The sequence below is a fragment of the Bufo bufo genome, chromosome 6 (genome assembly GCF_905171765.1).
Source record: "Bufo bufo chromosome 6, aBufBuf1.1, whole genome shotgun sequence".
Lineage (NCBI taxonomy): Eukaryota > Metazoa > Chordata > Amphibia > Anura > Bufonidae > Bufo > Bufo bufo.
This window is the reverse complement of record NC_053394.1, coordinates 145718712-145741532: the sequence shown is the minus strand read 5'-3', so window position 1 is coordinate 145741532 and position 22821 is coordinate 145718712. Positions and strand designations below refer to the sequence as shown.

Below are 22821 nucleotides of genomic sequence, written 5' to 3'. Positions count from 1 at the left end.
CAATGCTTCTTACAATGCTGTAAACTTATGTTTACCAACCTGTGACTCTCTGGCTGTTGCAAAACTACAACTCCCATCATGCCACAAGTCTGCATCCAATGTGATAGGAGATTTGCAAAAACTGGAGAGTCAAAGTCTGGGGAACATTGGTGCTACAGTAGGTGATATCACAGCTTATCTGCTCCCTCCTGAGTTCTTCACAGGTCGTAAAGTGTGGCTGGAAAACTCTTTCAATGAGGTGCCCCCCCAGACTACTGTGTAAAGCATATTTCCACACTGACCAAAAATATAAACGCAACACTTTCGGTTTTGCTCCCATATTGTATGAGCTGAACTCAAAGATCTGAAACATTTTCTACATACACAAAAGACCCATTACTCTCAAATATTGTTCACAAATCTATCTAAATCTGTGTTAGTGAGCACTTCTCCTTTGCCGAGATAATCCATCCCACCTCACAGGTGTGGCATATCAAGGTGCTGATTAGACAGCATGAATATTGCACAGGTGTGCCTTACACTGCACACAATAAAAGGCCACTCTGAAATGTGTAGTTTGATCACACGGCACAATGCCACAGATGTCGCAACGTTTGGGGGAACGTGCAATTGGCATGCTGACTGCAGGAATGTCTACCAGAGCTGTTGCCCGCGCAATGAATGTTCATTTCTCTACCATAAGCCGTCTCCAAAGGCGTTTCAGAGAATTTGGCAGTATATCCAACCGGCCTCACAACCGCAGACCACCTGTAACCACACTAGCCCAGGACCTCCACATCCAGCATGTTCACCTCCATGATTGTCTGAGACCAGCCACCCGGACAGCTGCAGCAACAATCGATTTGCATAACCAAAGAACTTCTGCACAAACTGTCAGAAATCGTCTCAGGGAAGCTCATCTGCATGCTCGTCATCCTCATCGGGGACTGGACCTGACTGCAGTTCGTCGTTGTAACCGACTTGAGTGGGCAAATGCTCACATTCGATGGCGTCTGTCACGTTGATGAGGCGTTCTGTTCATGGATGAGTCCCGGTTTTCACTGTTCAGGGCAGATGGTAGACAGCGTGTGTGGCGTCGTGTGGGTGAGCGGTTTGCTGACGTCAACGTTGTGGATCGAGTGGCCCATGGTGGCGGTGGGCTTTTTGTATGGGCAGGCGTATGTTATGGACAACGAACACAGGTGCATTTTATTGATGGCATTTTGAATGCACAGAGATACCGTGACGAGATCCTGAGGCCCATTGTTGTGCCATTGATCTACGACCATCACCTCATGTTGCAGCATGATAATGCATGGCCCCATATTGCAAGGATCTGTACACAATTCCTGGAAGCTGAAAACATCCCAGTTCTTGCATGGCCAGCATACCCACTGGACATGTCACCCATTGAGCATGTTTGGGATGCTCTGAATCGGCATATACGACAGCGAGTTCCAGTTCCTGCCAATATCCTGCAACTTCGCACAGTTATTGAAGAGGAGTGGACCAACATTCCACAGGCCACAATCAACAACCTGATCAACTCTATGTGACGTAGATGTGTTGCACTGCGTGAGGCAAATGGTGGCCACACCAGATACTGACTGGTTTTCGGAGATCCCCCCCCAGAAAGGCAAAACTGTGCACATTTCAGAGTGGTCTTTTATTGTGGAAGGTCTAAGGCACACCTGTGCAATATTCATGCTGTCTAATCAGCACCTTGATATGTCACACTTGTGAGGTGGGATGGATTATCTCGGCAAAGGAGAAGTGCTCACTAACATAGATTTAGACAGATTTGTGAACAATATTTGAGAGTAATGGGTCTTTTGTGTATGTAGAAAATGTTTCAGATCTTTATGAGTTCAGCTCATGCAAAATTAGAACAAAACCGAAAGTGTTGCATTTATATTATTGGTCAGTATATATTCTGTTAAGAACAGTTCAGGCAAGATGGCAGCCTCCATAATCATATTCAGGAAATAGAGTAACAAAAATCCTGAAGATCGGAAAATAAAAACAGAATCGCTATGTGGTTTTAACTGTCCAAAAAAATAAAAAAATAACATATTCCCTTTAAGATAACAGCACAACAGTCACAAGCTGCTAGGAATCTGCTGAATTTATTCATTCCTGTACAAAGAAAACTTTATTACTGAAGACCATGGAAAGAACCAGGGAGCAAATATTACATGAAGAAGAAACAAGGCACATGAGAAGCCATACATTTAACGTTATAGCTAGTGATGTCACCGGCAGGTGATTATCAGATCCAGACTTGTTAGTGCTTATTAGCAAATCAAACAACTGCAGCTCACATTAGACGTGACCATCAGTGGTGTAAGTTACCTTACAGTGATTACGTGTGGCAATGTCGCCCCCTAGTGCCATTTTTTTTAGCGACCTATCATGCCAAGCTTAAAAAGAATCATGTTTTATATATTTAATATTGTCCTGACATTATAGCATCAGTATAACTCTCAACATTCTGTTCCTTTCATGAATGACCCCAGGATAACGTGCACAATCTTCGGGATTGGCTGACAGTGCTAATGGATGAAGAGGTGGAAGGGTTAAAGCCTCAGCATCTATAAGTGCAAACGATCATCTTTGTGTCTCTGTTCTGTTGAATGGCTCTCACTTAAAGTGGAATGTACGTTATGATAGGTCATGAGAGAAGAGCTTGGTCTATGGTTTTGCCTTGGACCCCTCAATGTAATGTTCTGTAACAGGATTTAACCTTTGGCACTGCTTAGAGATTTCACATGGAATCTCCAACAGAGAAATAATGGCGACTTACAGTAAACCAAAGCTGCTTAGCAGTTTCCTTCTCTCAGGCACAACATATTGCAATTGCTGTATTTTGGATTCCACATTGTGGACGTCTCCAGCCAGTGCTCATGGGGGTTGGCCACGTTTGGGAAGTGGTGAAGGTCCTAGCTTGGTGACCCTTTCTTTTGGCATCTGCTGACGTGATTATACATTTAGGTGGAATTCCCCTTTAAATTGTTCTCCTAAATAGTTGCCATTTTTGCATCATCCTGTTACATAGTTTACATTTTGTGTTTTGTTATATTCCCCCTGATGGTGCATGGGTGATTGCAAGCTCTTGTTTCAGCCTACTGTGTTGCGATCCTGTATCGTTCACTGGGGGTCACTGCATCCACACTTTCTCTTGCCTCCTGTAAGTTTATTACTTTTTGCTACGATACTAAGAAACCATAGGGAAATGATAAACCGGCTTCAGCCCAGACAGACAAGAATAATATATAAAACCCAGGAGGTCTGTCATAAACTGGCATCCCCCCCATCATGTCACTAAGGAATGTACTGAAATAACTCTGTACAGATTACAGCTGAAATATACATTAGCGATGTCCGCCATCATCCCCGCCACAGCCAGCTCTCTCTCAGTTTTACAAATAGTCATTTCGTTTTCTCTCCAGGTAGGATGGTGACTGGGTCTGTCTGCACCTCGGCGTCCGACATTCGCTTTGGGCCCTGGAATGATCAAGATGGTAGAGTTCAGTACTGTTCAGTACTGTAGGGTATACACATCAGATAATCAGAAGAATACAACACACTTCCCATATTACCCCTTCCCTGTGCCATCAGGGCAGACACTCATAAATAGTAGATCATTGGGAAACCCTCAGGTGAGTAGTACTTCATCACATCCCCTTTTTTCCCCAAGGTTTTTAAATGTCTTGGACAATCTCTTTAAGTGACTGGAATCTGCCTCATCACCCTTGACATATTTATGGTGAACTCACAATGGCTTTGAAGAAGCTGCCCAGGGACTGCCTCTTCTCTGTCCTCTTCAGCTGGCCCTCTTTAAATGCCCCCACTGCATTATCCACTTGCACTGGGTCTGGAGAATGGAACTGTGCAGAAGCAGCAATCTCGGCACTCTCTCGGCTCTCCTGCTTGTTCAGTTTCTCTGCTGAAGCTTTCTTCTCCTTTATGTTGTCTTTTCCCTTCTGTGGTGGTGGTGGTGGTGGAGGAGGTTCTACGACAGCAGTGACCACTGTCTTCTCGTTCTTACTGACCTCCACTCCATCTGTGATGTCCAGAGTCTGCAGGGGTAAAATTTTATAAATGCAATAACTTTATATTAACTATGCAATGCTTATGTACAGTCTATGCGTTCTGCTGATTGGATGAGAATTGGGACATCTACTGTACTGTATGGGGTGGAAGTCAGGGGCTTTAGGTCACATTGGAATCACAAGGTTCTGTTCATAGAAGCACTCCAAATCTTTGTGTGGCAACCAGTAGAACATGAAAGGGTCTGAGATGACAGTGACTTGAGAGTCCAACTTCTTTTAATTTAGGATATTCAGTACTCTAATAGGGTATTACTCATGTTATTATTAATGTTAATGCTTGAAAATAAATCTGCTATCTGCTGCATGGAAATCATGAACAAATTGCTGTTGACAGATCTGTTGCTGCTTGATGCACAGAGTAGCTTAAAATTCTCTTTGAAACATCTTCAGTTATGCAAGTGGATAGTGATTTCTCTTTTTATTTGCTACACATTGGGATTTGTGAGCAATTTAAAAAAGTTACATCGCTCAACGTCTTTTATGAACTGGAAGCACATGCACCATATAAAACCAATTTGACAAAAATGTAATAAAACTTTAATTAAAAAAGGATATTTTAGTTAAAGGCATCTTGAGGTTTTATGCAGGTAATTTTTAATAAAGTATTAGATTTATATTTATTTTATTACATATATAATTATTATTTTTAGATTATTAGATTTAATACATTCTTTTATTAAGTTATTCAATTTCCATATATTCCATTTATAATAAAGAAAGATGTCTTGACAGACAGTAACTTTTGTAAATAGTTGATAAAAGATTATTTTTGGCTAGAAAATCTTGACAGTATACTCAGCAGGTTTCTATTAATGTGATTGTTTGTATATTGCCCTATTATATTTAAGATTTTAAAATGTAATAGCTACTTTTTTATTCTATAGCAGCGGTACTCAAATACTTTTTGTAAGTGTCCACATACCTGTAGTGTGAAGGTCCGAGACGCAAAAAAAAGGAGGCACAACACCAGTGGCGTATACCGCTACAGCTATTTTTGTTTTACTATAAGCCACACCTCTAAGCCCACCAAATTCCCTTTCTGATGGCCACATAATATTAGTGCCCTCTTAGTGACTCCCCACACATTAATAATGTCTTCTTAGTGCTACCCAACCATCATAATGCCCCTTAGTGCCCCTCGGACAGTATGATATCCTTTTATCACCCCCCTCCTCACACGCAGACAGAGTATAATGCCACCTTAGTGCCTCCCTCACAGTAAGATGTCCTCCATTGGTGCCTGTACACAGTATGATGTTTCCTAAGTGCCCCCTCACAGAAGGATAATCCCTTAAATGCCCCCAATAAAAAGTAATGTCCTTTAAGTGCCCCCTCACACAGTATGATGTCCCCTTAAATGCCACCCTCACAGAGTGATGCCCCCTTAAGTGGCTTCTACAGAGTATGATGTCCTCTTAAGTGGCCCCAACCCATAGTATGATGCCCTTCTAAATGACCCCATACAGTATGATGCCCCATTAAGTGACCCCTCCCACACAGTGCTGCCCCTTCAAGTGCCCACACACACAGTTATGCCCCCTTAAGTGGACCCCCACACAGAGTGATTCCTCCTTAGGTGGCTCCCACACACAGTTATGCCCCACTCATAGGTAAGCCACCTTAGTTCTTTCCCCCCACACAATGATGCCCCCTTTAGTGTCCCCCCTCACAGAGGTATGGCCCCCCACATAGTTATGTACCCTTTAGTGGCCTACTCACAGTTATGCCCCACCACACAGTTATGCCCCCTAGATGGCCTCACTCACAAGGTTATGTCTCATCAGATGGCCCCTCACACAGTTATGCCCCCTAGATGCACCACTCAAAGGATTATGACCCCTTAGATGGCCACTCAACACAGTCAAGCCTTTTAGATGGCCCCTATCAAAAAGTTATGCCCCCTTAAGTGTCTCCAGTTAGAATAAATGTCTACCCCCGTTAGTTGAAAGTAGAACATGCAGGGGTTCAGACAGTTCACAACCATGGGGCATATTTGGACCGCGGTCTTCCAGTTGAGTGCCTCTGCTCTATAGAGTAATAGGAGAATTGCTCATTAAGGTTTGCATGGGTATATGGGGAAGCTGGAAGGTATCAATGTTGGCCAAACTAAAGTGCATGGCAAGCTTAAATTTACTCAGCTTATTTAAGTATTATTTAGTAATGAGCCAGACAGGCATGGGTACTCCCAGAAACAAATACAAAGTAAAAAATAAAGCCATAAGGAGATCCATCAGAAGCTGCTCACCTGCATTGTGATTGTTTCCTGTCGCAGGAAAAGTTATTACTGACACAAATACAAAATACACTGAAGAATACGGGAAATATTAGGCTGCAAATGCCTTCTAATGGTCTTTTATAAGATTTACAAGTATCTTATATACAGTATGTAAGCCAAACAGCTTGTTACTACTAAATAACAAACACCAGATAAAATACATGGAGCGTGATCACCGCTAAACAGAACACATGTAGAACAATGGAGAAAAGATAATTATGTAATCCATAAGGATTCAGATTAGGTAGGTAGGGAGAGAGATAGATCGATAGATAGCAGATTTGTACCTATGACACTGGCTGACCTGTTACATGGGCGCTTGGCAGCTGAAGACATCTGTGTTGGTCCCATGTTCATATGTGCCCACATTGCTGAGAAAAATTATGTTTTAATGTATGTAAATGAGCCTCTAAGAGCAATGGGGGGGGGGGGGGGGGTTACACCTAGAGGCTCTGCTTTCCCTATGCACTTTGATTGACAGGGCCAGGCAGGGAAAACATCATCACATGAGCGAGCAGAGCCTCTAAGTGTAACAGCAATGCCCTTGTTGCTCCTAGAACGTCATTTGCATATATTAAAACATCACTTTTCTCAGCAATGCGAGCACATATGAACATGGGACCTTTAGATACCAAGTGCCCATGCAACAGGTCAGCCAGTTTCATAGGTAAAAAAATCTGCTGACATATGCCCTTTAAGTTAAATTGTTTGATTCACAGGAAATCCCACCACCAGAGCCAGCATATTATAAAATCTCCACTTACAGGCTCCTGGTTGTTTTTCTTGTTACTTTCCTCTGGGCTGATATTACTTCCATCACCCAACACTGACTATAATAACAATTAATAAAGAAGTGGTTCCACCATTGTCATCTATGAATTTATTCGTGGTGCAAAGCAAAACCAAAAGTCTTTCTAAACTAAATCAAAATTGTAAGAGTAGCTTTCAATGAGCTAAAAGTAGGTTCACGGGTTAATGTTTTGCCATCTTCTAAGCCTTAGTGAATACATAGGCTTAGACTGATGTTCGGGCATCTTACCAGCTGTTTGAAGAACATCATGATTTTAGGTTTGGTAGACTTTGCATCTTCTGGTCTCTTGTTCTCTGGAGATTTGATCCCCGGAGTGGCTCCTTTGTCTCCAGTGTTGGACTTGCTGCTCTGTGGTTCTGGTTCTGATGAACTCTACATTTACAGGTGATATTACAGGGTCAGTTAGGAATTTGGAAGAAACATTCAGTAAATTCTGCATAACTCCGGTGGCACTCCGCTCTTCTGTCCTGGGGGAGATTGGATGAGTAACAGAAAGTTCTCCACTAAATCTATACCTGCATCACTAAAGTCCCCGACTCTCTCTATATACACTGATCAGCCATAATATTAACATCAATGTCAAAGATAGCAGCGCGGTTCTCTCTCTTTCTTAGAACAGACAAAGACGACCGTAGACAAGTGTAGACAATCACTGCTTCATAGGTTCCTTGGGGTATATCCCTAAAAAAAAAAACTTGCTCCCACTTTACCTGTAGTAGTCAGAAAAAGTGGGGCAAAGATAGTGAAGTACCGCGAATACCAATAACAATCAACAGAAATCGTGTATCATATATTGAAAGTCTGGATTCCCGTAATCTACCCAACACCTTCATGCCACCAAAACAACTTTGATTTGTTGAGGAATCAGGCAGAAGACCTCAGATGTCCTGTGGTATCTGGCATCAAGGTGATAGATGTTAGTCCTATAATTTGTGGGTACCCATGATCTTCTAGTTGGTTCACAGGCAGTCCTTCCTTGAACCACTTTTGCAAGTACTAATCCTCAAGACCTGCAAGTTTGGAGATGCCCTGACCAGTCATTTAATCATAAGGTATAATGCAAAGATTATACCTGTTCTGTGTTTTTGACCTGCCCCTGGTTTTGGCTCACAATCACTGATGGAAATCACTGACCATACACTGACAGTCCAAATGCACTCTAAGGCCGCTTTCACACAGTCAATATTTGGCCAGTGTTTGGACCATTTTTTCTACCTCCAAGACATCCACTTCATAAACTGACCGGTCACTTGCTTCCTAACATATTCCTCTCCTTGACAAGTTTCATTGTCACAAAATACTCTAGATTATTCACTTCATCTGCCAGTGATCGTCTGGTGCCTGTACACAATGTGGGCAGTAGTATGCCATGCAGCCAAGAATTACAGTATATGGTAAAAAAAACAACAATGCTTTTTTGCAGATTGTCACTGTTTTGCAACACAGTTTTCATCTACACAATCACATTGAAAGCACAGTGTATGGGCACCTGTATATTGTATACCATACATACATGAGTACATATACTAATGTATCAATGAGTATGAAGTCATACAAGAGATCTGTATTTCCCCAGCCTTTATTATAGTCTCCAGAATAGCTGTATGCATTATATAACACGCTCCTCCAAACTTGAAGTCTTCTTTAAATTATTTTCAGATTAAAGATGGTCTTCATTAAAGGTATATTCCTTTTTTTATAAAATGATGGTGTAGTGTCAGGAGCTCCTGTTGCAGTGCTGAAACATAGAGACTTGCTGTCATCATTTCAGTCCAGCAGAGGGAGCCAGTTCCCAGATAGAGATATTGCAGCCAGGGCCTGGAGAAGAAGAGGAGTGCAGTGCTGGAGATCCAGAGCAGGGTCTGTTACCTGAACTTACAGGGAACCTGTCACCGGGATTTTGTGTATAGAGCTGAGGACATGGGATGCTAGATGGCCGCTAGCACATCCGGAATGCCCAGTCCCCATAGCTCTATGTGCTTTTATTGTGTAAAAAAAACACGATTTGATACATATGCAAATTAACCTGATATGAGTCCTGTCCCTGACTAATCTCATGTACAGGACTCATCTCAGGTTCATTTGCATATGTATCAAATCGTTTTTTTTACACAATAAAAGCACACAGAGCTATGGGGACTGGGTATTGTGGATGTGCTAGCAGCCATCTAGCAACCCATGTCCTCAGCTCTATACACAAAATCCCGGTGACAGGTTCCCTTTAAGGGTGGTGTGAAACGGCTATCCAAGTAAAGAAGTGCAGCCCAGACAGGTACAGAAAGACTGCAGCAGGCAGAGTACTGAATGGCACTGAAGAAACCAGTGCAAGGGAGCAGATGGTGGAGCACACGTGACAGACCAGCAGAGCCTCAGACGTGTCCTGACAGATTCTCCACTGCAGCAAAGAGAAAGGTTCCGCCTCGAAGAGATAGAGATCGAGCACTAGGAGGGTCTATCGCCCACTAGCAGGAGAAGTACGGCCCCTGAGAATCTGCATAAAGTTAAACCTAAAGTTTTACCCTCCCTGTTATCAACACATCTTCTTAAAAAGACAGTGTCCCTATTGAATACAAATTTACCAGTTGCACAAGTTCAAGAGTATCGCTGTACTGCAAAATCATCATCATCAGTAAAACCGTCCCAGTGTTACTCAGTTGTCAGAGTGAATTTGTCACCATCCACTAGCACCCCTTACAATAGCATGGGGCAGCGATCAGCGACCTGCGGCACGCCAGCCATTGTGAAACTACAACTTCCAATATGCTCCATTCACTTCTAGGGGAGTTCCAAGAACTGCTGAACATGCTCACTTATTGGTGGAGATTCGACCTCTGTGCCCCTTCCTCAGAATACAGAGGCTTCAGAGCTGGGTTCCTATCAGTGTTTTTCCTTGCATTTCAGGACTCCTGGCGGTGTAGGGAATTCACTTAATTGGAGGCGTGCTGCAGCTAGGGCACCAACGGGACATTTTGCTAAATCAGTGGACGCTTCTTCTTCAAGATTGGATCCCAGAGATCAGACCTCTACCAATCATTAAGTGATGGCATACCCTAGAGATATGCTATTACTTTATAAAATGTAATTCCTCTTCAAATGTCGACATTAAAAGGGGTATTCCGGATGTAGCAAGTAATGCCCCCATGCACAGGATAGGGGATAATTATTAGAACAGTGAGGGTTCTACAGCTGGGACCCCCAACAATCAAGATAATGAGGAGCTTGTATGCTGCGCGGCCCCCAATATGAATAGAGCAGGTCGAGCATGTATACTGCCACTCCATTTACATGGGATGACAGAGCAGCAGATTATTGGGAAGGAAGTGTTCCTACCCGACAATCTGCTGCTCGCTGATCGAGGAGACCGCTGCATTTACATGCAGCGGTCTCCTCCAGAGTATGGGGAGGAGCGATCGCTAATGCCATCGCTATTGACCATAAGGACTTATTGTTTTTGCGTTCGCACAAACGATCAAATTACCCAATGAACGAGCATTTCATCGGGTAATCAGCAGTACATTTACACTGCCAGATAATCGCTAACGAGCGTTCCTATGAACGCTCCTTAGAGATTTTTATCTTTAAGATTCTCGGCCAGTGTAAAAGGCCCTTCAGCTTAGCTGGCCGGTCAACATCATAGCTTTTGGGACCCTCATGATGACCTCCTGTAGAGACAGAATGAAGACACTGCACATCTATTGCCTGGATGCTGGAGATGCCCTCCGCTGTGCCCTGATGAATTAATACATTCTTCTCTGCTGAGGAGCAACTAGAAACTGCCCAAGAAGCCCCCCCACTCATGTGTTTAAGGACTTGAGCTAGAGATTAAAGGGATCTTCAGAGAGGCTTAGATGTACACCCTATTGGAATCTGATGCTGAGGTCTGTACCCAGAGGGATACAGAAGTAAGTATATTGTTTTAGGCTACTTTCACTCTGGCGTTTTGGTTTCCGTTTGTGAGATCCGTTCAGGGATCTCACAAGCGGTCCAAAAGGGATCAATTTTGCCCTTAATGCATTCTGAATGGATAAGGATGCGCTCAGAATGCATCAGTTTGGCTCCGTTCCGCGGCCATTCCACTTTGGAGGTGAAACTGAGCTAAATGGATCCGTCCTGGCACACAATGGGGACGGATCAGTTTTCACTGACACAATATGGCACAATAGAAAACGGATCTGTCCACCATTGACTTTCAATGGTGTTCAAGATGGATCCGTTTTGGCAATGTTAAAGATAACACAAACGGATCAGTTCTGAACGGATGCATGCGGTTGTATTATCTGAACGGATGCGTTTATGCAGATGCATGACGGATCTGCACCAAAAGCGAGTGTGAAAGTAGCCGTACTGGATCTGATGCTGCGGCCTGCATCCTGGGGAATACTGAAAGAAGATACCTTGCTCTGGGAGAAGTGGAGGACCCCAGATTGTTTGTCTGGAGAGACGTGCCTATGGATCCCATTGAAGAAGGGATTGATGCTGAGGCCAACATCCCTGAGGGACACTTGTCAGAAGGATCTGGGCTTTGCTATCCCCTCTGACCAATAAGCAGAGTTCTGTGGACTATATTCCCTTTGCTGTATTTCCCGCACAACTACTGTAGATTATAACCTGCTCCATGGACAGTTTTCTTTCCTATATGACAAAGTACTAATAAATGTTGTTAGGGCTTTTCTCTCATCACTCGCTCTGTTAATGGTTCCAATAATCGAACAAACCCCACTGGTGACACTAGAATTTGTCAGACTATGTTACAACATTAAAATGCACTTTTATATAGTAGTCATCTGTACTGATGCAAACACTATTCTGCTGGTGGAGTCACTGCACACATTACATTACTTATCCTGTACTGATGCTGAGTTACATCCTGTATAATACTCCAGAGCTGCCCTCACTATTCTGCTGGTGGAGTCACTGTGTACATACACTCACCTAAAGAATTATTAGGAACACCTTTTCTATTTCTCATTAATGCAATTATCTAGTCAACCAATCACATGGCAGTTGCTTCAATGCATTTAGGGGGGTGGTCCTGGTCAAGACAATCTCCTGAACTCCAAACTGAATGTCAGAATGGGAAAGAAAGGTGATTTAAGCAATTTTGAGCGTGGCATGGTTGTTGGTGCCAGACGGGCCGGTCTGAGTATTTCACAATCTGCTCAGTTACTGGGATTTTCACGCACAACCATTTCTAGGGTTTGCAAAGAATGGTGTGAAAAGGGAAAAACATCCAGTATGCGGCAGTCCTGTGGGCAAAAATGCCTTGTGGATGCTAGAGGTCAGAGGAGAATGGGCCGACTGATTCAAGATGATAGAAGAGCAACGTTGACTGAAATAACCACTCGTTACAACCGAGGTATGCAGCAAAGCATTTGTGAAGCCACAACACGCACAACCTTGAGGCGGATGGGCTACAACAGCAGAAGACCCCACCGGGTACCACTCATCTCCACTACAAATAGGAAAAAGAGGCTACAATTTGCACGAGCTCACCAAAATTGGACTGTTGAAGACTGGAAAAATGTTGCCTGGTCTGATGAGTCTCGATTTCTGTTGAGACATTCAAATGGTAGAGATCCGAATTTGGCGTAAACAGAATGAGAACATGTATCCATCCTCTGATGGCTACTTCCAGCAGGATAATGCACCATGTCACAAAGCTTGAATCATTTCAAATTGGTTTCTTGAACATGACAATGAGTTCACTGTACTAAAATGGCCCCCACAGTCACCAGATCTCAACCCAATAGAGCATCTTTGGGATGTGGTGGAACGGGAGCTTCGTGCCCTGGATGTGCATCCCTCAAATCTCCATCAACTGCAAGATGCTATCCTATCAATATGGGCCAACATTTCTAAAGAATGCTATCAGCACCTTGTTGAATCAATGCCATGTAGAATTAAGGCAGTTCTGAAGGCAAAAGGGGGTCCAACACTGTATTAGTACGGTGTTCCTAATAATTCTTTAGGTGAGTGTATATTACATTACTTATCCTGTACTGATCCGGATTTATATCCTGTATTATACTCCAGAGCTGCACTCACTATTCTGCTGGTGCAGTCACTGTGTACATACATTACTTATCCTGTACAGATTTAGTATAATACTTCAGAACTGCTCTCACTAATCTGCTGGTGGAGTCATTTTACATATGTTATATTTTTTATCCTTCATTGATCCTAAGTGACATCCTGTATTATACTCCAGAGCAGTATTCACTGTTCTGCTGGTGGAGTCCCTGTGTACATACATTCAGGCTTTAGAGCTCAAATCTTCCAGCATTCCCTGCTTGCTCAGTGTCTGCAAATAACCTGTTCTGATGATCTGCATTATGTGATGTGTCATCTTTAGGCAATGTGCAGGCATCTAATGTAGGAAAAACTAATTACCACTGTGCTTTATAGGAACTCAGCTAAGGCTACTTTCACACTAGCGTTCGGAGCGGATCCATCTGATGTTTCATCAGACGGATCCGCTCCTATAATGCAAACGCTTGCATCCGTTCAGAACGGATCCGTTTGCATAACAGTTTATTTCAGATCTGATTTTTCACTTCGGAAAACTCAGATCCGACAGTATATTCTAAACACAGAAGCGTTCCCATGGTGATGGGGACGCTTCAAGTTAGAATATACTGAGAACTGTGTACATGACTGCCCCCTGCTGCCTGGCAGGTGCTGCCAGGCAGCAGGGGGCAGACCCCCCCCCCTCCTGTATTTAACTTATTGGTGGCCAGTGCGGCCCCCCCTCCCTCCCCAGTATTAATTGTAACCAGTGCGGCCCCCCTCCCTCTATATTCATCGGTGGCCAGTGCGGTGGCCAGTGCAGATATTAAATATGAGCAGTGCGGTCTCCCCCTCCCTCCCTCCCCAGTATTAAATATGAGCAGTGCGGTCTCCCCCTCCCTCCCTCCCCAGTATTAAATATGAGCAGTGCGGCCTCCCCCTCCCTCTATTCATTGGTGGCCAGTGCGGATTCAAAGTATTGTGATCAGTGCGGCCTTTCCTCTCCCCCCCCCCCCATCATTGGTGGCAGCGGAGAGTACCGATCGGAGTCCCAGTTTAAATCGCTGGGGCTCCGATCGGTTACCATGGCAGCCAAGACGCTATTGCAGTCTTGGCTGCCATGGTTACTTAGCAACAAATAGAATCATTATACTTACCTGAAGAGCTGCGATCTATGTGACCGGCCGGGAGCTCCTCCTACTGGTAAAGTGACAGGTCTGTGCGGCGCATTGCCTATAGACCTGTCACTTACCAGTAGGAGGAGCTCCCGGCCGGTCACATAGATCGCAGCTTTTCAGGTAAGTATAATGCTGCTATTTGTTGCTAAGTAACCATGGCAGCCAAGACTGCAATAGCGTCTTGGCTGCCATGGTAACCGATCGGAGCCCCAGCGATTTAAACTAGGACTCCGATCGGTACTCTCCGCTGCCACCAATGATGGGGGGGGGGGGGGGGAGAGGAGAGGAGAGGCCGCACTGATCACAATACTTTGAATCCGCACTGGCCACCAATGAATAGAGGGAGGGGGAGGCCGCACTGCTCATATTTAATACTGGGGAGGGAGGGAGGGAGGGGGAGACCGCACTGCTCATATTTAATACTGGGGAGGGAGGGGGAGACCGCACTGCTCATATTTAATACTGGGGAGGGAGGGAGGGGGAGACCGCACTGCTCATATTTAATATCCGCACTGGCCACAGATGAATATAGAGGGAGGGGGGCCGCACTGGTTACAATTAATACTGGGGAGGGAGGGGGGGCCGCACTGGCCACCAATAAGTTAAATACAGGGGGGGGGGTCTGCCAGCAGGGGGCAGTCATGTACACAGTTCTCAGTATATTCTAACTTGAAGCGTCCCCATCACCATGGGAATGCCTCTGTGTTAGAATATACTGTCGGATTTGAGTTTCACGATGTAACTCAAATCCGATAGTATATTCTAACATAGAGGCGTTCCCATGGTGATGGGGACGCTTCAAGTTAAAATATACCATCGGATTGGAGAAAACTCCGATCTGATGGTATAATCCTGACTTTACATTGAAAGTCAATGGGGGACGGATCCGTTTGAAATTCCACCATATTGTGTCAATGTCAAACGGATCCGTCCCCATTGACTTGCATTGTAAGTCTGGACGGATCCGTTTGGCTCCGCACGGCCAGGCGGACACGAAAACGCTGCAAGCTGCGTTCGGGTGTCCGCCTGCTGAGCGGAGCGGAGGCCAAACGGTGCCAAACTGATGCATTCTGAGCGGATCCGCATCCACTCAGAATGCATTGGGGCAGTACGGATCCGTTCGGGGCCGCTTGTGAGAGCCTTCAAACGGAACTCACAAGCGGAGCCCCGAACGCTAGTGTGAAAGTAGCCTACGTTGTCCAATCGGTGTCAGTTCACATGCTTGCCGTTTTCATGACAACCAGCAGAATTGTGAGTACAGCTCTGAAGTGTAATATAGACTGTAACTGCAAAGGATAACTAACTTAATGTATTAGCACAGCAAATCATCTTTTTGTTTATCTATTGTATATTAAAGGGCTTCTCCAGGATTATAATACATGGCTGCTTTCTTCCAAAAACAGCAAAACACTTGTCCACGGGTTAAGTGGGATATTACATATCTGCCCCATTTACTTCAATGGAGCTGAGCTGCAATACCAGATGCAACCTGTGGACAGGTGTGGTGCTGTGTTTGGAAAAGAGCAGCCATGTATTCTAATCCTGGAGAACCCCTTTAATTCTATACAGAAATGTAATAGCAGTCATACTAGTCTCACACATTTAGACACACATAAAATATTAGTTGTTAATGACACTTACAGCCGGGGTTAGTTGAACGGTCTGTGGTTCCTCTGGTAAGGACTAAGAAAAGAGAATGAGGTCCGTTAATGACTGAATCTGGATTAATAATCATACATTTTTGCCCATAGAATTGTGCAAATATAAAAGTTACTTTTCTGCAATAAACTGCTAAACACTATAGGAAATCTGATAAATATCTGGAGAAATTCAGAATGCTTTGCATTATTGACAAGTTAATAATTTGATACATTTTATTACCGTATATAAGAAATATTTAGAATCCATAAAAATTCCTTCCTGGGCCATCTTTTCTCACACACAATGGGACCACTTCTCCATTGGTAAAATGCCATAGATCAAGGACGTACACAAATCTCCTAGGGCCCCATAGCAAAATTTGGTATGGGACTCCCTGCCCACCCAGTTTCACAGTACATGTGTGTCAAACACTCTCATTTTGCAGAATTTTTAATAAAAAGAAAAATTGTAATAAAAATAGGTTGCCCTTGGTCTCACCCATTGTCCCTGACTTTTATATACCCCCAAAACGGAACAATTTTTTCACATATATGGCGCTCTGTCTGAACATCCTGTTTCTTAATGTATTTACAGCAGACAAGTGGTATAACTACATAAATCTCCCTTCACGTAATATATTACAAATATATTATACTATATTACAAAACTCCACCACTAGGGGAGTGCACAGTGTATGAGAATTTATACAGTTAGTGTAATAGTCTCTTTACACTGAGCTCCCTCTAGTGGCAGCTGTCTAAAAATGCAGTGCTTTAACCACCTCAGCCCCCAGTGCTTAAACACCCTGAAAGACCAGGCCACTTTTTACACTTCTGACCTACACTACTTTCACCGTTTATTGCTCGGTCATGCAACTTACCACCCAAATGAATTTTACCTCCTTTTCTTCTGACTAATAGAGCTTTCATTTGGTGGTATTTCATTGCTGCTGACATTTTTACTTTTTTTGTTATTAATCGAAATTTAACGATTTTTTTTGCAAAAAAATGACATTTTTCACTTTCAGTTGTAAAATTTTGCAAAAAAAACGAGATCCATATAGAAATTTTGCTCTAAATTTATAGTTCTACATGTCTTTGATAAAAAAAAAATGTTTGGGTAAAAAAAAAATGGTTTGGGTAAAAGTTATAGCGTTTACAAACTATGGTCCAAAAATGTGAATTTCCGCTTTTTGAAGCAGCTCTGACTTTCTGAGCACCTGTCATGTTTCCTGAGGTTCTACAATGGCCAGACAGTACAAACACCCCACAAATGACCCCATTTCGGAAAGTACACACCGTAAGGTATTCGCTGATGGGCATAGTGAGTTCATAGAACTTTTTATTTTTTGTCACAAGTTAGCGGAAAATGATGATTTATTTTTTTTTTTTTCTTACAAAGTCTCATATTCCACTAACTTGTGACAAAAAATAAAAACTTCTATGAACTCACTATACCCATCACGAAATACCTTGGGGTCTCTTCTTTCCAAAATGGGGTCACTTGTGGGGTAGTTATACTGCCCTGGCATTCTAGGGGCCCAAATGTGTGGTAAGGAGTTTGAAATCAAATTCTGTAAAAAATGACCTGTGAAATCCGAAAGGTGCTCTTTGGAATATGGGCCCCTTTGCCCACCTAGGCTGCAAAAAAGTGTCACACATCTGGTATCTCCGTACTCAGGAGAAGGTGGGGAATGTGTTTTGGGGTGTCTTTTTACATATACCCATGCTGGGTGAGATAAATATCTTGGTCAAATGCCAACTTTGTATAAAAAAATGGGAAAAGTTGTCTTTTGCCAAGATATTTCTCTCACCCAGCATGGGTATATGTAAAATGACACCCCAAAACACATTCCCCACCTTCTCCTGAGTACGGCAATACCAGATGTGTGACACTTTTTTGCAGCCTAGGTGGGCAAAGGGGCCCATATTCCAAAGAGCACCTTTCGGATTTCACAGGTCATTTTTTACAGAATTTGATTTCAAACTCCTTACCACACATTTGGGCCCCTAGAATGCCAGGGCAGTATAACTACCCCACAAGTGACCCCATTTTGGAAAGAAGACACCCCAAGGTATTCCGTGAGGGGCATGGCAAGTTCCTAGAATTTTTTGTCACAAGTTAGTGGAAAATGATGATTTTTTTATTTATTTATTTTTTCATACAAAGTCTCATATTCCACTAACTTGTGACAAAAAATAAAAACTTCCATGAACTCACTATGCCCATCAGCGAATACCTTGGGGTCTCTTCTTTCCAAAATGGGGTCACTTGTGGGGTAGTTATACTGCCCTGGCATTCTAGGGGCCCAAATGTGTGGTAAGGAGTTTGAAATCAAATTCTGTAAAAAATGACCTGTGAAATCCGAAAGGTGCTCTTTGGAATATGGGCCCCTTTGCCCACCTAGGCTGCAAAAAAGTGTCACACATCTGGTATCTCCGTACTCAGGAGAAGGTGGGGAATGTGTTTTGGGGTGTCATTTTACATATACCCATGCTGGGTGAGATAAATATCTTGGTCAAATGCCAACTTTGTATAAAAAAATGGGAAAAGTTGTCTTTTGCCAAGATATTTCTCTCACCCAGCATGGGTATATGTAAAATGACACCCCAAAACACATTCCCCACCTTCTCCTGAGTACGGAGATACCAGATGTGTGACACTTTTTTGCAGCCTAGGTGGGCAAAGGGGCCCATATTCCAAAGAGCACCTTTCGGATTTCACAGGTCATTTTTTACAGAATTTGATTTCAAACTCCTTACCACACATTTGGGCCCCTAGAATGCCAGGGCAGTATAACTACCCCACAAGTGACCCCATTTTGGAAAGAAGAGACCCCAAGGTATTCGCTGATGGGCATAGTGAGTTCATGGAAGTTTTTATTTTTGTCACAAGTTAGTGGAATATGAGACTTTGTATGAAAAAAAAAAAAAAATCTGCATTTTCCACTAACTTGTGACAAAAAATAAAAAATTCTAGGAACTCGCCATGCCCCTCACGGAATACCTTGGGGTGTCTTCTTTCCAAAATGGGGTCACTTGTGGGGTAGTTATACTGCCCTGGCATTTTCCAGGGGCCCTAATGTGTGGTAAGTAGGTAAATGACCTGTGAAATCCTAAAGGTGCTCTTTGGAATGTGGGCCCCTTTGCCCACCTAGGCTGCAAAAAAGTGTCACACATGTGGTATCGCCGTATTCAGGAGAAGTTGGGGAATGTGTTTTGGGGTGTCATTTTACATATACCCTTGCTGGGTGAGAGAAATATCTTGGCAAAAGACAACTTTTCCCATTTTTTTATACAAAGTTGGCATTTGACCAAGATATTTCTCTCACCCAGCATGGGTATATGTAAAATGACACCCCAAAACACATTCCCCACCTTCTCCTGAGTACGGCGATACCAGATGTGTGACACTTTTTTGCAGCCTAGATGCGTAAAGGGGCCCAAATTCCTTTTAGGAGGGCATTTTTAGACATTAGGATACCAGACTTCTTCTCACGCTTTGGGGCCCCTAGAATGCCAGGGCAGTATAAATACCCCACATGTGACCCCATTTTGGAAAGAAGACACCCCAAGGTATTCAATGAGGGGCATGGCGAGTTCCTAGAAATTATTTTTTTTTGGCACAAGTTAGCGGAAATTGATATTTTTTATTTTTTTCTCACAAAGTCTCCCGTTCCGCTAACTTGGGACAAAAATTTCAATCTTTCATGGACTCAATATGCCCCTCACGGAATACCTGGGGGTGTCTTCTTTCCGAAATGGGGTCACATGTGGGGTATTTATACTGCCCTGGCATTCTAGGGGCCCTAAAGCGTGAGAAGAAGTCTGGAATATAAATGTCTAAAAAATTTTACGCATTTGGTTTCCGTGAGGGGTATGGTGAGTTCATGTGAGATTTTATTTTTTGACACAAGTTAGTGGAATATGAGACTTTGTAAGAAAAAAATAAAAAAATTCCGCTAACTTGGGCCAAAAAAATGTCTGAATGGAGCCTTACAGAGGGTGATCAATGACAGGGGGGGTGATCAATGACAGGGGGGGTGATCAATGACAGGGGGTTGATCAATGACAGGGGGGTGATCAATGACAGGGGGGTGATCAGGGAGTCTATATGGGGTGATCACCACAGTCATTGATCACGCCCCTGTAAGGCTTCATTCAGACGTCCGTATGCGTTTTGCGGATCCGATCCATCTATCAGTGGATCCGTAAAAATCATGCGGACGTCTGAATGGAGCTTTACAGGGGGGTAATCAATGACAGGGGGGTAATCAATGACAGGGGGGTGATCAGGGAGTCTATATGGGGTGATCACCACAGTCATTGATCACGCCCCTGTAAGGCTTCATTCAGACGTCCGTATGCGTTTTGCGGATCCGATCCATCTATCAGTGCATCCGTAAAAATCATGCGGACATCTGAATGGAGCTTTACAGGGGGGTAATCAATGACAGGGGGGTGATCAGGGAGTCTATATGGGGTGATCACCACAGTCATTGATCACGCCCCTGTAAGGCTTCATTCAGACGTCCGGATGCGTTTTGCGGATCCGATCCATCTATCAGTGGATCCGTAAAAATCATGCGGACGTCTGAATGGAGCTTTACAGGGGGGTAATCAATGACAGGGGGGTAATCAATGACAGGGGGGTGATCAGGGAGTCTATATGGGGTGATCACCACAGTCATTGATCACGCCCCTGTAAGGCTTCATTCAGACGTCCGTATGCGTTTTGCGGATCCGATCCATCTATCAGTGCATCCGTAAAAATCATGCGGACATCTGAATGGAGCTTTACAGGGGGGTAATCAATGACAGGGGGGTGATCAGGGAGTCTATATGGGGTGATCACCACAGTCATTGATCACGCCCCTGTAAGGCTTCATTCAGACGTCCGGATGCGTTTTGCGGATCCGATCCATCTATCAGTGGATCCGTAAAAATCATGCGGACGTCTGAATGGAGCTTTACAGGGGGGTAATCAATGACAGGGGGGTAATCAATGACAGGGGGGTGATCAGGGAGTCTATATGGGGTGATCACCACAGTCATTGATCACGCCCCTGTAAGGCTTCATTCAGACGTCCGGATGCGTTTTGCGGATCCGATCCATCTATCAGTGCATCCGTAAAAATCATGCGGACATCTGAATGGAGCTTTACAGGGGGTTGATCAATGACAGGGGGGTGATCACCACAGTCATTGATCATGCCCCTGTAAGGCTTCATTCAGACGTTCGGATGCGTTTTGCGGATCGGATCCATCTATCAGTGCATCCGTAAAAATCATGCGGACATCTGAATGGAGCTTTACAGGGGGGTGATCAGGGAGTCTATATGGGGTGATCACCACAGTCATTGATCATGCCCCTGTAAGGCTTCATTCAGACGTCCGGATGCGTTTTGCGGATCGGATCCATCTATCAGTGCATCCGTAAAAATCATGCGGACATCTGAATGGAGCTTTACAGGGGGGTGATCAGGGAGTCTATATGGGGTGATCACCACAGTCATTGATCATGCCCCTGTAAGGCTTCATTCAGACGTCCGGATGCGTTTTGCGGATCCGATCCATCTATCAGTGGATCCGTAAAAATCATGCGGACGTCTGAATGGAGCTTTACAGGGGGGTAATCAATGACAGGGGGGTAATCAATGACAGGGGGTGATCAGTGAGTCTATATGGGGTGATCACCACAGTCATTGATCATGCCCCTGTAAGGCTTCATTCAGACGTCCGGATGCGTTTTGCGGATCCGATCCATCTATCAGTGGATCCGTAAAAATCATGCGGACATCTGAATGGAGCTTTACAGGGGGGTGATCAATGACAGGGGGGTAATCAATGACAGAGGGGTGATCAGGGAGTCTATATGGGGTGATCAGGGGCTAATAAGGGGTTAATAAGTGACGGGGGGGGGGGGGTGTAGTGTGGTGTAGTGGTGCTTGGTGCTACTTTACTGAGCTACCTGTGTCCTCTGGTGGTCGATCTAAACAAAGGGGACCACCAGAGGACCAGGTAGCAGGTATATTAGACGCTGTTATCAAAACAGCGTCTAATATACCTGTTAGGGGTTAAAAAAAACACATCTCCAGCCTGCTACGATCGCCGCTGGCAGGCTGGAGATCAACTCTCTTACCTTCCGTTCCTGTGAGCGCGCGCGCCTGTGTGCGCGCGTTCACAGGAAATCTCGGCCATCGCGAGATGACGCGTATATGCGTGACTGTGCGCAGCGCTGCCACCTCCGGAACGCGATCCTGCGTTAGTCGGTCCGGAGGTGGTTAAAGGGTTTCTGTCACCCCGCAAAACTCTTTTTTTTTTTTTTGGATAGTTAGATTCCTTATAGGGCGATATAGGAGAATATAATGCTCTTACTTACTTTCATGCGGCCGATTCTTTATAAAAAGAACTTTTATAATATGTAAATGAGGGCTCTACCAGCAAGTAGGGCGTCTACTTGCTGGTAGCTGCTGCAGAAATCCGCCCCCTCGCCGTGTTGATTGACAGGGCCAGCCGTGATCTCCTCCTCCGGCCGGCCCTGTCAGTAATTCAAAAATCGCGCGCCTCGCGTCATTCGGCGCTCTGAGATGAGGAGGCTCGTATCCTCAGCACTCCCTCAGTGCGCCTGCGCCGATGACATCACCGAAAGAGGAGACGTCATCGGCGCAGGCGCACTGAGGGAGTGCTGAGGAGACGAGCCTCCTCATCTCAGAGCGCCTGCGCCGAATGACGCGAGGCGCGCGATTTTTGAATTACTGACAGGGCCGGCCGGAGGAGGAGATCACGGCTGGCCCTGTCAATCAACACGGCGAGGGGG

The 22821-nt window shown here is 44.3% G+C and overlaps 1 protein-coding gene across 4 annotated transcripts in view; it reads right to left on the bottom strand.

Moving 5' to 3' along the window:
• Nucleotides 1–2104: 2104 nt before the first annotated feature.
• Nucleotides 2105–22821, bottom strand: part of BCAS1 (brain enriched myelin associated protein 1) — a 179587-nt gene continuing 158870 nt past the window's right edge. For all 4 annotated transcript variants that reach the window (XM_040437019.1, XM_040437020.1, XM_040437022.1 and 1 more), the window contains 5 exons: nucleotides 16003–16044; nucleotides 7406–7549; nucleotides 7131–7196; nucleotides 3756–4058; nucleotides 2105–3483 (listed from right to left, as the gene is read on the bottom strand). In XM_040437019.1, the coding sequence (XP_040292953.1) occupies nucleotides 3409–3483; nucleotides 3756–4058; nucleotides 7131–7196; nucleotides 7406–7549; nucleotides 16003–16044 (630 nt within the window). In that variant the 3' untranslated portion in view covers nucleotides 2105–3408. The remainder of the gene's footprint in view (nucleotides 3484–3755; nucleotides 4059–7130; nucleotides 7197–7405; nucleotides 7550–16002; nucleotides 16045–22821) is intronic.